The following is a 17,669-nucleotide window of genomic DNA, read 5'->3' on the forward strand; positions in this document are numbered from 1 at the left end:
CGCTTTACACAATTGATGTATGTATGGATTGTGATAAGAGTTGTATGAGTCCCTAATAAAATGATTTTTAAAAAAGGATGAATGTATCTATGTACAGATGTGCTCGACACAATGGATGTTATAAGAACTGATTAAAAAGCAGAAGAAAAGCACTAGACTCTGTTCAAGGCAATAGCACTGATACGCAGAGAAACCACATCATTTCTCATCAGTTACTAAACATTGGAATAATAATACAACTAAAAAAGAAGAATTTCCTCCCAAATCCCCCAAACCAAACCTATTGCAGTCCAGTGACTTCACTGGGACCTCACAGGACAGAACAGAACTGACCATCCATTTCCAGGGCCAGGTCCTTGTTTTTCCCTGTAGCGTGGTGGTGGTGGTGTGGTGGGGTTTCAAACTGAGAACCCAGGGTTAGCAACTGAATGCTTAACCACTGTACCACCAGAGTTCTTGACATTGCTGAAAGGGCCAGTGAAGTAAATGCTACTGTTTTCCTAACAATCGACCTTGGCGATTTTAGTTACCTATAACTACTGTAATGCAAACTTAGGGAGTACTAACCCAAGGCTGGGGACTCCTGGTAGCAGAGCGGTTTACTAGTTACGCTGCTAACCATAGCCATGCGATCAGCAGTTCGAAACCACAAGCCACTCCACAGGAGAAACTTGGAAACACACAGGGCAGTTCTACTCGGTGGAATCCACTCAATGGCAGAAAGAGAAAGAGAAGCCAAAGCTATGGAGTCCTAGTAGCATGATGGTTAAGTGCTTGGCTGCTAACCCAAAGGCAATTGGTTCAAATCCACTAGCAGCTCTGTGCTCTGTCTCCTTAAAGATTTATAGGTGTTTTGCGAATGATGATGGCAACAAATGTACAAATGTGCTTGACACAATGGGTGTATGGATGGATTGTGAGAATAGTTGTATGAGCCCCCAAGAAAATGATTTAAATTTAAAAAAAAGAAAGAGAGAGATTTATAGGCTTGGAAACCCTATTGCATCAGTTTTACTCTGCCCTTTAGGGCCACTGTGAGTCAGAACCTCAAGATTGGAATCACTCCCCTGGGTGACCCTGACCAGCAGGTTTCCCATCCCTGACTGACCTCAACTCCAGGCAGGGCAGGTTATACCCAGTGAACTCCCTATTTCCCTCCCCAGCACCCTTCATTTGTTCACCGCCCACTATGGACCCCATCACAGAATTAATCATATTTAGTAGGTCTTTGTTTTTTCCCTCATTACCTTAATGGAAAATGGAATCCCAGGCTTCAAGAAAAGAGGAGTTGCAACCAAATTTAGTTTGTAGGGAGAGAGCACGTATTTGATACCAGGTATTTCCGCTTCTTCAGAAAATCCACCTAGGCAGATGACAAGCACCAGATTGACATATTCGAAGAGTACAGTGATCTCTGTAGGTTTCTGTGTTGTCTCTATCTATGTCTTCAGGCATGTTAATTCACTCATTGCATATTCCTTCATTTAGCATTAGCAGACATGGTTCTTGGTGCTCAGAGAGGCCATGCAGAAGATGGTTTGGTCTCCAGGAGGCCCCAAAATGTTGTGCAAAGCTTGCAAACAGAACTGTACCCGGAGGAAGTGACTGAACGGAGGAGGGATCTGAGGAAGGAGCCCCACTTGGTCAGTGGCCTGAGCATCCATTGATTATGTACAAATGATTGAGGAGAAAGGAAAGGGGGAGGCCAGAGACTGAACTTCACGGGAAGTGCCCTGGTAGAGGACAGGGATGGTGAGGGAAGCAGAGAAGACAGAAAAAAGTTCGAGGTAGGGAGAATGTTACCTTATTAACCACCCGCTGAAAATTAAACTCACGCTATTGAGAATAACATTCAAAGCTCAAGTATAGTCAAACTCCTTTCCAATATTACATCTGCTTGTTCCCTATTTTAACTAAACTGAATATGCTTCTACTCTCAAAAATCAAGCCCTCCTTTCCAGTCTTAAAAACCATTCATTCCCTGTATGGAAGGTGCCCTGGCTCATCCTGTCTACCATCCCTGTTTAAAGTCCTATTTACCCTGCCAGGCAATCTCAAACTCCCTCCTTCTTCACGACGCCTTTCCTGGATGCTCCTCAATGATCTGATTGCTCTCCTGCTTCTGGAGGCTGGTGGCATTATTTTGCTTACAACACGGTAGACGTTTCTTACAAGAGCTCTTTGTGTACTTGTCTTATGCCTGATGTTAGTTTGTAGACCTGGGTGCTGGGACCACACGTCATTCACACTTGGAACTCGATGACTTGCCATTCATTACCTACAGAGTGGCAGAGCTCTACTTGTATTGTATCCCCGTTTTCCATCCTATCAAGTATAACATTTAACTAAGAAAGAAAATAAACATGCATGTGAGCCATGGAAATTATGTTTACCCTTATTCTGTTATCTAAATCCCAAGAGAAAGAAAGAAACTTACCTGTGGCCTCTATGACTGTTACAGCAACATAAAGGTACTTATTATTTACGTCTTCTAGGCTCTCGTATGATAGTTCTTTAATCGCTATTTCACTGTTAAATGTGAATTGAGCAATTCCATCTATCATCTTTTTAAAGGGGGAAGAAAGGAAACATTATGTCAGAGAGGAACTTAAGAGGAAAAATGAACAAAATTTGCTTTTACTTGTGTCTAAGTGGAAGGCAAGGAGCGCTGGCGGCACAGTGGGTCAAATTGGTGGGCTGACTAAGTAGTGGAGAGTTCAAACCCACCACCCCCTCCACAGGAGAAAGACGGGGCCGACTGCTCCCATGAACATCTACGGCCTTTTCTTTGTTTAGTTTCTAAAGCTGGTCTGCCTGCATTTGCACGGCAAGGGTGTGGTCGTTCAGAATCCTCAAAGAAATATATTCTTACAGGAGGGAACTCAAAGGATACTTGTGGTGTTAAAAGAGAAGTCTGGGCATAACCAGAATTGCGTGTGCACGTGTGTGTGGGGGGGTGTCTTATGTTTTCCTCTGCAAATTTACAAACTTTAGACCAGGGAAGTATCGGTGGTAAAGGTAGAACAAAAACAAAGACAGCCTTCCTGCTGCTGCCTTGCTCCTTCCACCTCTCTGGTGACTATCAGGCATCTTCGAAGGGTAAGTGAGTGTCAGAGGCTGGTTAGTAGTGTGAAGGATGCCCTACCCTCCACTAGTGTTGGGAGGACACAAACACAGGCCATATGACCCAGACGACTGCCTTGGAATTGACTGTGACTCATGGCAGCCCGCGTGGGGCAGAGTGACACTGCAGGGTTCTGTAGGGTTTTCAATGAGAGATGGCTAGGTCTTTCTTCCTCGGCACCTCTGGGGGGACTCGCGCTCTCCAGCTTCTCAGTGAGCAGTCCAACATCACTCAAGGACTGCAGTGCGAAGGCTACAGAAGGAACAGAATGTGTACAGCATTTCTTTCAACAAACGGGATCTTGACTCCAATTTCCTAATCTACTTTCGTAGGCTCTAAAGAGCCGGAAAGGACCCTAGCGATGATCTAGTCTAACATGCTTGCATGGACAGTGAACAATCCTGCTCAGTGATGGTAAGGATTTGTCTGAGTTCTCAAGGTGATACGAAGTTCCTGTTTCCAAGGCATTAAAAAAATCTAGTTAGGGTTCAAAATAAAATACTTGAAAACGTCAGTCATAGAAGGTAGACCTCTGGTAAATTCCCTCTGGTGATGATTGAGACAGGCTTGGGGTCAACTATCTGTGAGCCCCAGTTCTTTTCTGCACTACCTGGCAAAAATACCTTCTAATCCAGTGGTTCTCAACCTTCCTCATGCTGCGATCCTTTCATACAGCTCCTTATGTGGTGGTAACCCCCCAACCATAAAATTATTTTCGTTGCTACTTCATCACTGTCATTTTGCTACTGTTATGAATTGGGCGACCCCTGTGAAAGGGTCGTTCGACCCCCAAAGGGGTTGTGACCCACAGGTTGAGAACCGCTGTCATTGTGAAACCATTTATCATTCTAGGTCTCTCAGTTGAGTTTTATAATATTTCCCTTGTACCTCAATGGTAATGTATTTAAAATCTGACTTAGAAACATAGAATGAGGTATGGGGTATGCAGCCAAATCATACAATATTAGTAAACACAAGAAGTAGATTTTGCCTCATTTTTCTTTAAAATTGCTCAACTTGAATACTTTAAGACCCAGTCTCCAGCAAGGAATCTTGCATCAAACAAAGTTATTTAATTACATCTTGAATAAATCAAACTGACTTTTGAAAGAGCAAAGACTAAATAATTTGTAAGGCAAACTACTTATAAAAGGGGGCAGTGCTCTAATTTTGACCCCAGCACTCACAGGCCCCTAACCGTGGATAAATACCTTCCCTGTGTAGCACCCACTCGTTCATAAAAACCTTGCTGGCTCTGGGCAGGTAATGGGAACAAGTCAGACCCTTGAAGGGTTTACTATAAAACAAATAAACCATTATAATAAAGTAGGTTTCTCAACCTTAGCACTAGTGAGATTTGGGGCTGGATCATTTTTATTATGGGGGAATATCTTGTGGGCTGTAGGATTTTTAGCAGCACCCAGTCTCTGCTCCCAAGATGCCTCTAGCTATCACTTCCCAAGTTCTGACAACCACAAATCTCACTGGTCTTTGGGAACTGCCCTCAGGGCTGGGGACATTGCCCTCTGGTTGAGAACCTTTGCAATAAAGTGTGAGCATACGCCAATAAGGAAGTTCAGGATCTAACCCAGCTTGGAGGAGACAGAGGGATACTTCTCAGGAGAAGAGAGTCAGTATGAAGGCTAAAAGAATGAGAAAGAATTGGGCAAAGAAGGTGGAGGAGAAGGAAAAGGAAAAAACATTTCCCCAAGCAGAAGGAACAGTGTTCCAAAGACCGAGCAGCAAGAGAGTCAATGTATGGTACATCTGAGCAACGGATGTAACGAATGCAAGGGGGAGAGAAGCACCCGTGCATTCGGTGAGTGGCACAAGACAGGCTGGCAAGGGCAGCCATTGCCAAGGAGAGTGAGCTTTAGTCCTAAGGACAATGAGAAGCAATGGAGAAGTGCAAGATCCAGCTATCACACCTACACAAAATGAGGGATTGGACTAGATGATTCGCAAGTAACTTTTTGTTCTGGGATGATTTATGCCTTCCAAAAAGATGTGTCCAAATCCTAACCACCTATACTTGGGGATGTGACCTGAGATGCAAATAGAGTCATTGCAGATGTAATCAGTTCATTTGAGGCCACCACAGAGTAGCATCAGCCCTAACCCCACATGCCGGGTGTTCTTCTACAAAGAGAGGATACAAAGATGGAGAGGATAGAACGCAACGTGACACCAGAAGAGGAGCAGAGACTGGAGTTATACTGTCACAAGCCAAGTCCTGCCTGGAAACCAGAAGCTGGAAGCAGCAAGGAGGTGGGTTCTCCATTGAGGTTTCAGAGAGGATGGCTCTGCTGAGGCCCTGATGGTGGACTTCTAGCCTCCTAAATGTGAGAGAGTACGTGGCTGTTGTTTTAAGTCACTGGCTTTTGGAGAGCCCTAAGAAACGAATACACTTTCCCTCGCAACACTCATTCAGTATGAGAGAGCACGTCTTAACATCTTACCCTTTTGCTTTGCATTGCTTTTGACATCATTTCCTTGCCATTATCTTTCAAGTCTTCTCTTATCCCAAACCAGATAAAAACTTCAGCCTCAGAGACAACTTTATTATAAAAATACCTGCCAAGCAAGAATACCATAAAATTATTTTGCTAACACAGGTACAATAACAAGACTCAGGTAAAACATAACCACTTAAAATTATATTAAGTACTTGATACTCTTGAAAGTGTCTTCCATCCATAATTCCATTTCAATCTCAGAGGGTCCTAAGAATAAAGTGGGATGGCAGATTGATATGACTATATGCTAAGGAAAAAAATGCTCTTGGTGAGATCAAAAGACTCAGCTCCAACCCCTTTCCCACCACCACCATGTCACTGCCTGGTGCTCCTGCTAGCAATGGGAAGCTCCCCTCCTCTTTTCTTTCATGTCTTTAAAAGAAACTTGTCGAATTTCACTGTTACATAAGATGCGTGCTTTGGGGTTGTTGTTATTCTGACTGTATATTTCCTCTTTAGTTCATAATTAAAGAAATAATAAAGGCAACTTTCTATGTAGTAAATATACACTAAGAGTTGGCTCTTCACAAGGCGACGTCTCCACTAAAAGCACTCAATTTCTAGAATGCTCTTTCAATGGAACTTCTACTGCTGGTCTAGATGAAGTGACCCTCTCGTTTCAGAACATCTAACAATAAGAGAACTGACCAGGGTGATGTTTGCAGGTGGAGACCCTGGAATCAGTCTCACTTTGCTACTCAGTGGTATGTGATCTCGAGCAAATTCCTAGACATTTATGCTCTTCCATGTCTGTACATTTGTAATATGGGTATACAAATGTCATCTATATCGTAGATTTTGTTGTAAAGAATAAACAAGATCATACATGCAAAATGTTTGGAAAAGTACCCAACACATATAGTTACATAGTTTATGCTACTATTAATAATTAAGTTATATTTTCATTTTTAAGGGACCAAAGCTATTTTAGTAGATTGCTTCCAACTTAACTCAATTCACCTCTCCCTGACATATTTGTAGTTTCTTGCAAACAAAGGGTGTTGTGGAGGAGTGAGTGTCTATTTCCTCTGGACTGACCTTGTGCTTTGTTTTGGGCCCCAAACAACGTGATTTGTTTGGGGCCCAAAACAATGAAAGTGTTGGTTTTAAGGTTGATAATCAATAGGATTTTCATGCGCCCACTCTCTTTCTGAGCCCTGCTGTTGCTACAATCCAGTCTGCTAGATAATGAGAGACTCCTGTGACTCCAGCCATCTTTAGTTCCAGTTGACAGCCGGCCAAATGTGCGTGAGGCCATTCTAGACCGGCCAGCCCCAGCTGACCTGCCAATAACTACAGACACATGAGAAAGCCCAGTTGAGGTCAGCCTGGCCCAGATCAGCTGAACTTCAAGACTGACTTGTCACAGGTTGTGGCTTTAAGGCATTGGCTGTTATGCCAAGTTGCTATGCAGCATCAGCAGACTGATAGAACAATTTAAACACTGTCAAGAGAAGGCTTCAAAACTCAGTCCCAATATCCTTTGCCATGCTGGTTCCTACGCCCACCCATTGAACTTAAATCGTTAGCATTCTTTGCTGGTGAATAGCCAATAGTCTAGTGACCAGAGGTCCCACTTTTGGCGGGACAGTTCTGATTTTTTTGCATTTTAAAAAAGTCCAATTTTTGGAAAGAATGAACGACAAGCTAGAGAAAGGTCTATTTGGTCCATATAGACCAAATTTTCAATCAAGAACCCCACCCCCCACACACACACCCGGTCAATGGTGTCCCGCTTTAAATCTGGTCACCATACAATAGCTAAAATCAGAATAAGAAAATCAACTTATGTATGATGTAAGAAAATCAACATAGGTATGATGCAACCTCTGTCCATCTGGGTCAAAGTCAATACAGACATTACCAATTGACCACAGTTCTCACTTTGGGCAACTTTTAACTCAATTTAGCTACATCTCTAAAAATAATACCCTTCTTACCTGGCTTTTACAGTGATTTCAAAATCTTTAAAGTCCTTATAGCCAATGAAATTATTTTCTGGTTCTATGGAGACAGAAAAATGTGGCAACACTGAAAAAAGAAAGAAAGAGGCAATATTACTATTCAAATTGAAGCCACTTTTAAAGCACAGCAACCAGCTCTACTTTCTGCTACAGTTGGACCAAGCTGTTAACTTCCACACAATGCCATCCTAGCATCACCACCATCACCTCTGGGAAGCCTTCCCCTCTACCATCCAGAAGCCAATAAAGCACCTGGGTACCAGTAGCACTTTGCTAATACTTTAATTATACCATTTAGTATAGGCAGTTGGGTACTTCCTCCACTAGAGTATGGGCTCTTTGAGAACATACACACACGAACAAAATCCTATTATGTACTTACTGTTGTATATCACCCTTCTCATAAGTCTTAAGTAAAGTAACTAGATGCTCAACAAATTTTGTTGAATTAAATTGAAAATAGAAAAGAAAATTGTGGCTTATTTAGCATTTTTCTTTATACATCTAGTTAATAAAAGTCCAAAATGTCATTGTGAAACTGACTTCAGTAAAGAAGAGAGAGCTCCAGTTAACTATAAAGCAATAAACTTTCACAGAAAGTTAAAAACTAGCTAAAAAATGAAGCTAATATATTTCCCTCTTTTGGATCCTGAGAACCTATGGGAAAATCAATCTGTCTAAATAGCATTGTCACCTCTTTATACTTGGTGTGTCAAGGCTCATAGGTTGTCATTCTAATCACCTGAACAACATTTCACACAAAAAATGGATGAATGAGTGAACTTGATATTGTGGGCAAGCAATAAAGCCTCTCTGTACCAGTAGCCAGTAGACTTGAGAGAGAGAGAGGTGTGTGTGTGGAGGGGGGGTGTGTGCCTCAGATGTGCTAAATGTGACCTTGATGGTGAAGGCTAAGCATTAAGGAGCAATGCAATTTGCTAATCCTCTCCCAAAGAGCAAGGCAGGAATGTTCTCTCCAGGATATGGGAGTAGGGGGATATTTTGTCCTATCATCACATAAAGGGGCCCTGATGGTACAATTGTTACGCGTTCGGCTGCTAATCAAAAAGTCAGCTGTGGGAACCCCCAGCTGCTCCATGGGAGAAAACCCGAGGGGCCAGTTCCATTCTGTTCCGCAGGGTCAAGCCTAGCGTGGGAATTAACTCAATGGTAGACAACAACCTCATCCAGTAGTGAGCTTCCATGTGGTGGGCACGTTCCCATCACCAGGGATATACTCTGTCATTTATGAGTTCTCAGACAAGCAGGGAACACAGGCATCAATAAATAACTGTGAAGATAGCCACCTCAACAACCATAGTGAACGCTCGTATCACGGTCAAAGGTCCCTCTTACTCAAGAAAAGAATAGTAGGGAAGCTTCCCTTAGAAATCATTTTAAAACCAAAACTGAGTCGGAATAGGTGGCACAACAAGGCAGGAAAAGTGTTGCAGGAAGATGGAACATGATGAGCAAAGCCCCTGAGGCTGGAGGGCCGTGGGGTGGAGGGGGAGAGAAGGTGAGGCGGAAGAGGTACAATGTTAAGTGCTGTTGAGTTGGTTCCAATTCAGAGTGGCCCTGTGCCCCACAGACAAAACACTGCCTGACTCTGTGCCATCTTCACGGTTCTTGTGCTTGATCCCACTGTGGCAGCCACTGTGTCCACCCAGCTTGCTGGGGGTCTTCCTTTCTTTGCATGAGGCTCTTGTCTAGGCACTGGGCTCTCCTGACAGCATGTCCAGAGTAAGCGAGACAAAGCCTCACCATCCTTGCCAATAAAGAACATTCTGGCTGAACCTCTTCCAAGACTGATTCGTCTGTTCTTTCGGCAGTCCGGGGTACTTTCAATGTTCTTCACCAGCGCCGTCATTCAGATGCCTGGATTCTTCTCCAGTCTTCCTTATTCAATGCCCACCGTTCACATGCATGTGAAGGAGTTAGCCCGCTCAAAATGAGGATTCTGGCTTTCATTACAAAAGGAAAGGGGATGACTGGGGAATTTTTGATAGAGAAATGGCACAATCAGTCAGATTTCCACTTCAAGATTATTTTGGGTAATTCCAAGCCATCAAGATACCAAGAAGGAGGCTTTTGCAGTCCTCTGGATCTGAGTCTAGTGGCGACGAGGAGGAGAGGATGGCTGCAGATGGTGGGGGTGAATGAATTCTAGATACATACAAACTATTTGGAGGAAGGCAGATGATTAGGATACTATATTGTTGAGAGCCTATGATAAAGTTTTTGTTTTATTTTAGCAAATTTGTGTTGTCACTGTTTTTACTTGCTCATTGTTAACATCGGTGTGCTTCTTCCCTATAGCATTATGAGCCTGCTGATAGCATTTTAAGGCATGGTTTCAAACAGCAGGAAGTTCAATTAAGAGAGCACACATATACTCTTAAATGATGATAAGAAATGGAAGGTTAAGCTGTTAGTATGTTAATGGAATAGTCAGTAGCTGTCATCTAGTCGATGCCACTCATGGCCGCCCTAGACAGACAGACCGAGCAGCCCGGGTCGGCTTCCGCGACTGTAAATCTCTACAGGAATAGAAAACCTCATCTTCATTCCATGGATCGGCTGGTGGTTTCAAACTGCTGACTATATGGCTGGTAGTCCAACATCACCGGAGCACTGGTAGTGCAAATGGTTAACATATTTGCGACTAACACAAAGATGGGAAGTTCAAATCCACCCAAAGGGTCGTTGGAAGAAAAGCCTGATGATCTACATTTGAAAAATGCGCCATTGAAAACCCACTGGCGCACACTTCTCCTCTGAAACACGTGAGGCTGCCAGGAATCAAAACCCACTGGGTGGAGCAGGGCTTTTTATTTAGTCCATTCAATGTGATTGATTTTAAAATAAGAGCATATTAAATATCCAAATAAATACATCAGAGATGTGAGATCCAGAAGGGAGATAGTCTTGGACGAGGAGCAAAGAAATCTGATACTGTCCTTGTTCTGTCACACAAGTGTCGTAAGGCTGGAGTAAATCCTTTATTAACTTTACTGTGTTCCACTTACTGGATCTCTGATAGCTTACAGTGTTCCTAAAATCACAGTTCTGCAAAGAACCTTAACTTGTCATGCTCTGTGGTGTACAGCACAAATTCAGAGAGATGGACCTGCTTGGTCAAGGACAGCAAGGGCATATGGGAATAAGGACACAGGCAATAGAATACCATCACCCGCCCACACGGACCAGCACTATACCACCAAGCTGCCTTCTTGTCATCTAGGAGTGATTTTTTGTGTTAAGTGCATTAATAAATTACTGCAAAAACATTAGCTTTTTGAAAGGAAAACACTAAATTCTCAGAAATTACCATATTCTTTGATTTCAAAATATGCAGTTCCAGTTGTTGAAAAGTCCTCTTTATATTTAGCTTGAATTGTCCATATACCATATCTGAAGAAGAAAAAATATTTAAAATTACAGGTATCATCAAATATTTTTAATTCACCCAGAGGAAATATAATCAATTCCTATTCCAAAGAGGAAGAGGCATGTAATGGTATAGATTGCCTAAATACTCTATTTTATTTGTGACAAGTTTTTAAGTGATAAACAGAAATAACTGAGAATTTTTCAGAATAATAGAAATAGTTCAGTAATTAATTCTTCATATATTGAATTATTTTCTAAAATACACTGAATATAGTCAATAGTCTTGACTTGGAAGGTTTATGATACTTAAGAAGTTACTTAATCCTGGAGCTTAATTATAATAATATGATACTCAGATCTACAGTGTAGTAGAAATCTGTCATAATATTTCTAGATATATATTTTACAGGCCAAGCCTAGCCAGGTAATAAAATTCACACCTTACAGAAAATAAAATTATGGTTTTTATTATTTTTCCTGACTCAGAGCTCACTCAGAAAGCAAAACCTGATCCCTAGTGTATTTGTTGAAATAAATCAGTATATTTACGTTATTGTTATTTTAAAAGATCACTAAATTTGGGGCTCTTTCAGCTCTTATAACAATCCATATATCAATTATATCGAGCATATTTGCACATATGTTGCCATCCTTATTTTATGCGCATTTGCTTTCTATTTGAGCCCCTGGAGCAGATTTACTTTATATTGCATCTGCCTGAGGCAGTGATTTAAAAAAATAGAATGACCTCTCATTGCGATGATGCAATGAGATACTGGGCATTACTGAATGAATAAATTGTAGTTTAAGAGAAAACATGGCTTAAGGAGAACAAGACCTGGGGCAACAGCTTCATTCAAAAATATGTACTGAGCACCAGATAATGCTGTGGGTCAGAACCAGCCCACGGCACTTAACAGCAACTGAGTAGAAACCAGGGATCAAACGTAAGATAGGACAGTCCCTCCTTACACAGCCTAGCTGCCCACAGGAGTTCCTATTTCCACGCTTCCACTTATTAGTAGGTTGGACAAGTCATTTAACCCCAGGAAATGGGGAGCAAACACAGTCTCTGCTTTGCAGGTTGATTATATAATCAACAAATATTGTCATGGTGGTTTTTATTCTTACTGTCATCATCACCAATTTAATTAATATTTAATGAGTGCCTATTATTTGAAGAGAAATCAGAATATTGAGTGCCTATTATTTTGAAAGGCTGAAAATACAGCAACAGACAAGGTATCTGCTCTTAAGGAGTTTACAGTAGAGTAAGTAATAAAAGGCAAGTGAGTGAAGACATATGAGGGTGTGCCCCCCACACCTCCCACCCACCCCCCCAAAAGGCAGAAAAATGCTCAGCTGAGCAGAGCTTTCATAGTACATAGTTTTCCTGCTAGGTGAGCACTGAGCAACTCCTCTGACTTAGTGCACCCGGTGGTGGCACCTGAGAAGGTTCTCTCTGATCGCAGTGAATTTTTGTGTGAAAGTAGTTTCCCTCAAACTTCGTTTCTTGTGATGACCGATTTAAGAGAACATATTGTGGCTGTGAAATTTTGTTTCCTGCTCAGGAAAAATGCCTCAGAAACTGTTGTGATGTTGAACACAGCTTCCAAGGATAGTACTAAGGGAAAAACTCAATTGTACGAGTGGTTTTCGCATTTCAAAAATGGTGAAATGTTGATTGATGACAAACCTTGTTCTGGATATCCATCAGCTTCCCGAAGGATGAAAATGTCCACTTGTAGTGCATTTGGAGTTCGTTCCACCAGGTCAGACTGTTAATCAAACTTTCTATTTAGAGGTTCTGAAAAGATTGTGTAACAGTGTATGGCAAAAAAGGCCTGATTTGTGGCAGACATGGGACTGGTTTTGCCACCATGAGAATGCACCTGCTTACGCAGCCATATCGGTGCGTCAGTTTGGGGCAAAAAACAGCAGGCCTCTCTTGCACCCACGCACCTTCCTCACCTGACCTCACTCAGGTGACTTCTTTTTGAAGTGACTCACTCAGGTGACTCAGGTGAATTCTTTTTGTTTCCACGAATGAAGAGGGACATGAAAGGACAGTGATTTGACGGTGTAGAAGAAGTGAAGGAAAAACAAGGGAGGTGCTGTCAGCCATCCAAACAGATGAGTTTGAAAAATGTTTTGAAAAATGGAATCGCAGATTTGAAAAATGTATTAAGTGTAATGGAGAGTACTTTGAAGGTGATAAGGTTGTTTTGTAAAAAAAATTTAAATACAGAGCTTAGGGGAAAAAATCTCTTTTTAGGGGGTACCCCCTCATATATAACTACAAAGCTGAGATTAGTGTCATGAAGGAATGAACGTGGTGCTGAGATTGACAGGACTGCATTCCTGTGAGTGTTCGGTGATAATCTTTCTGAAAGGCAGGTTTACCCTGTTTGAAAGAATAAGAAGCCAGCTATGGGCAGAGCAAAGTGATACACAGCGTGCTTCAAAAGTCTGTGAAAAAGATCCAGTATCTTTCCGTTCCATTTTCCCACGAGCTTTTTGAAGCCCTCTCATACATTGTAAGCAGAAGGGACGCTATGTGCAAAGGTCTTCCGGTGGGAAAGCGTTTGTGCTAGACTGACATATAATTTTCCAATGAGCAAAAGGCCTTCTGTGAAGTTGAAGCAATGATAATAGCAATAAAATATTAGGTTCATTTCTGTGCTACAGAGCATATAATATTTTCAAAAAGTACACAATTTTCAGATTATCCAAAATCTTCAAATTCTCCAATGCACCCAAATTTCTAGACAAGTTTTAGTATCATGAATCAACTGCCAATACTGCTGTGGAGGATGGTACGTTTGTCTCAGCTGACGGCTCAGCAGGCAAGGACAGTGGATTCTCCACATCGATGTTGCAACTCTCACTTCCAAATCAGAAATCTGTTCACTAAAGAGTCGTCGTATTTAGTTCTTTTAAACATGTTCTCAAATAATTGACCATGCGGCCCAAAGGAAGAGATGGGTTCTAAGAGCATCCTTCCTCTGGTTCTGCCTTCTGATCATCTATGTAGACGCAGATTCCAGAGGATCAATAGCTTATAATACTCAGAGTGAGGAACTGGACCCAAGCAGTCTTTCAGACTAAAAGCTTATTAGAGTCCTTGGTGGTGAGAGGTTGATGGTTTTGTTAGATAGGCCAGCATAGGACTGGGGGATGTCCATTAACGCGTGCCCAGAGGGTCAAACTAGGGAAACAAAGGAGTGGCACACCGCACATGTTCAGGGTTCCCGCCGGTAGGCGGGGTGGGCGTGAACTTGAATTGGATCATCTAGCCAGGTAAATTCAATTCAGCCAATGGGGTCGACCAGGGGTCTTCCACCACGCCTCCCTGTGGAATCCTTGAAAAGGCAGAAGCCCTGAGGGGAGAGGAGGAGAACTTAGAGGAGAAGAACCGAGATGGGAAGAAGAACTCAGACGGGAGGAGAGAGAACTTAGGCGCAGAGAGCTTTGGCACGCTTTGCGGGACGCAGAGCCGCTTCCAGCTAGGCCGCATGTCCGGGAGGAGCCCCTTGGGTGCCGTGTAAATCTGAAACTTCTTCTAACTTTCATAAAACTCACTTCGATCACGAACCAGGCTTCAGCGTGAATTCTTTCTCGCGTGTAGCCAAGGACCGAGGTATAAATCTAGCTCCAGAGAGACCTAACAGTTTCAATTTTCTAAAAAGAGTAGAAGACCCTGTGGCCTATTCCCCATTTTCTATTTTTATATGTACAAAGGAGTGGTGAGAAGTATTGCCCCTAACCGAGCCTAGCGTGTCCCCGGCCTTTCCACATTTCTTCCTCACTAAGACCCTCTGTAAACAGTAGGTGGCTCCTGTTGACTAGATATCTGTCTCACAACCAAAGGTCCAGATGTGTTTTTCAGAGAAAAACCTTATTAAAAAATATTTTTAAATACTTAGGATTAGATGGAATCTTGAAGTCAGGAAAAGAGATAATTCCAGTGTAATCGTTTTCTTCGACCAGGTCAACTTCTGAACCTTCGGGATCCTTTGGATAAAAACGAAAAACTTCAAAGTACAGATACCATAATTTTAAACATTTAACAGATGCTATGACATCTTTTTTTAATATACAGAAATATTTACCAACAAATATCCGTCTTCAAATTGAATATGAAGGAGGAAGATTATTTAAATGGAAGGCAACTATAATTCATTTAAACTTCCCTTCCCTCTCTGTGAAACATCCCCCATCTCTTGCCTCACCAAAATGTAAACGCACCCAAACATCAGTGTCCACACATTCTCAATAATCTGGAAGAAGCTCAATTATTTCTTATGGTGTGAATAAAAAAAGAACTGTAAAAACTATTAAAAAACAAACAATCCCCAAACCTGATGTTATTACTAACCAAAAGGGAATTTTATGGGCTTTGGAGATACAAAAATATAATTTTTATATAGGTTTATTTGACAATTCCTAATATAAAAATGCTATAAAGTGTATTTCTCAGCTAGACATTTAGTAAAAGTGCAATTTAGACATTTTGCATTTAATAAACACCAAAATTGGTTATATAATCTTGAAAGTTCTCATAAAGCTTTCCCACCAATTTTATTTTGTATTTGGGTTAGAAAATTATTTAAATGAAATTTTTACTTTTTGGAGGAGCCCTAAGGGTCAGCAGTTGGAAACCACCAGACACTTCATGACATGAGAGAAAGATGAGGTTTTCCACTCCCATAAAGAGTTACAATCTCGGAAACTCACGGAGGGGTGGTGGCAGTTCACTCTGTCCTATCAGGTAGCTATGAGTTGGAGTGACTTGATGGCAGTGAGATTGGGGGCGTTGACTTTTTTTGGACTTCATATGGGAGTCCATTTGGGCCTTAACTCAGGAACTTACTCCAACTAGCCATGACTATGAAATTCATGGTCAGGATTTTAAAGTCCCCTCCCACTCCCCTATAATTACAAAGGCCTATTTTGAACAAGAATTTGAATAATAAAAAACCTCCTATCTGGTCTTCATCCCTGTGGTCTATTATGTAAAATCCTTCTAAGATGATCTCTCTCAAGTGCTAATGTAAAGTAACTTTTTACTGTGAATTCGATGAAGGTTTACAGAAGAGTTCTACATTGGACAATCCACACATTCAGATCCAACTCATCCCTTGCAACCCTGCAGTGCACCATCATTTATCCTCCCCTCTGTGCTTCCTGCTTCCATTCTTCCTTCCTTCCTAACCCTCTGAACTTTGCTGAGGGGTAAATGCTGCCCCTTTGATCTTAAATGGCTGATTGTTCTAGTACAAGTGGTGAGAGTTAACTTCCAGACCTGAAGGGGGACTAAGGACCATCGTCTTGAGGGCCCATTAGTCAGTCCAACCTGGCCGCGTTAATGATTTTGTTCCTTATGTTCTCCCACTTTGTCCAGGACCTTCTAATGTGATCTTTTCAGAGCAGTTGGTAGCTGGGCACCACGTAGCCCTTCAGGTCTCAGTGTTGTGGACACTGATGTTTGTGTGGTCCATTAGTCCACTTGATGGGTGCGTTTTTATTTCTACCACTCCTCTTGCCTTCAGATGGAGAAGACCAACAGTTGCACCCCAGGTGGTTGCTCACAAGCTTTTAAACTCTAGTTGCTACTCTCGAAAGTAGAATATAGAACATTGTCTTTATGAACTATTATTTGAATTGACCTTGGTGTCTCCTGAGACTATGATCTGATCCCCCAAGCAGAGACTTAGTCCCTTGAGGGGATGGTTATGTCTAAGAAGTTTTCATCACGTTGCCCCTGTGTGCTCCACTCCATCCATGGGCATATTTGCAGCATAGGTAAATACCCATGTATAAATATCCTCTGTCAAATCCATATACATTTACAGGCAGGCTCTCCCTCTCCCTCCCATGCCTGCGTATGCCGATGTCTATCCAAGCATCTACTAGTGTAGTTGTTAGGTGCCATCGAGTCGGCTACGACCCATAGTGACCCTGTGCACAACAGAACGGAACACTGTCCGGTTCTGCGCCATCCTCACAATTGTTCCCACGCCTGAGCCCATTGATGCAGCCACTGGGTCCGTCCATCCCCTGAAGGGCCTTCCTCTTCTTCACTGCCCTCCACTCTACCAAGCATGACGTCCTTCTCCAGGGACTGGCCTCTCCTGACAACATGTCCAAAGTATGGAAGAGGAAGTCTTGCCGTCCTTGCTTCTAAGGAACACTCAGGCCTCACTTCTTCCAATTTGGTTTGTCCTTTTAGCAGTCCATGGTACTTTCAATATTCTTCCCAGCACCACAATTCAAATGATTCTATTCTTCCATGGTCTTTCCTTATTCAATGTGCAACTTTCACATGCATATGATGATAACCTTTCCCAGCTACTTGTAGGTTTCCCCTATTGCAGGATTGCATGCATAAAAGTATTTACCTCTGTTGCCCTTAACTCTTGCAAACCTCCCAGCGCCTTCTCCTGCTGCAGTTCTCTTTCCCTAACCTTTCTCTCATTGCATATTGCCTTCCCCATCACCCAATCTCAAGTGCCATTACACTTTTAACACACTTCTGCGCTCTACCCCTACTTCTTTGGAATCATATTCCTCAGTTGTCAGCCAATATTCCCCCAACCCACCCTGTCTATTTGGCATCCTCTCTTCCTGGGCCAACTCTTCCCCTGGACAATTGGGAGCCAGGCTGCCTTG

General features: G+C 42.3%; 1 protein-coding gene across 1 annotated transcript in view; it reads right to left on the bottom strand.

Moving 5' to 3' along the window:
• C5 (complement C5) overlaps positions 1 to 17,669 on the bottom strand; it is a 101,068-nt gene that overhangs the window by 69,068 nt on the left and 14,331 nt on the right. Inside the window, exons 5-10 of the mRNA XM_004712562.2 lie at positions 14,920 to 15,011; positions 10,936 to 11,018; positions 7,581 to 7,671; positions 5,584 to 5,698; positions 2,438 to 2,564; positions 1,248 to 1,363 (exon numbers count right to left, since the gene is read on the bottom strand). Of these exons, the coding sequence (XP_004712619.1) occupies positions 1,248 to 1,363; positions 2,438 to 2,564; positions 5,584 to 5,698; positions 7,581 to 7,671; positions 10,936 to 11,018; positions 14,920 to 15,011 (624 nt within the window). The remainder of the gene's footprint in view (positions 1 to 1,247; positions 1,364 to 2,437; positions 2,565 to 5,583; positions 5,699 to 7,580; positions 7,672 to 10,935; positions 11,019 to 14,919; positions 15,012 to 17,669) is intronic.

Source organism: Echinops telfairi, unplaced genomic scaffold (genome assembly GCF_000313985.2).
Source record: "Echinops telfairi isolate 266 unplaced genomic scaffold, ASM31398v2 ScPeMD7_7410;HRSCAF=8448, whole genome shotgun sequence".
In the NCBI taxonomy this organism is placed as follows: Eukaryota; Metazoa; Chordata; class Mammalia; order Afrosoricida; family Tenrecidae; genus Echinops; species Echinops telfairi.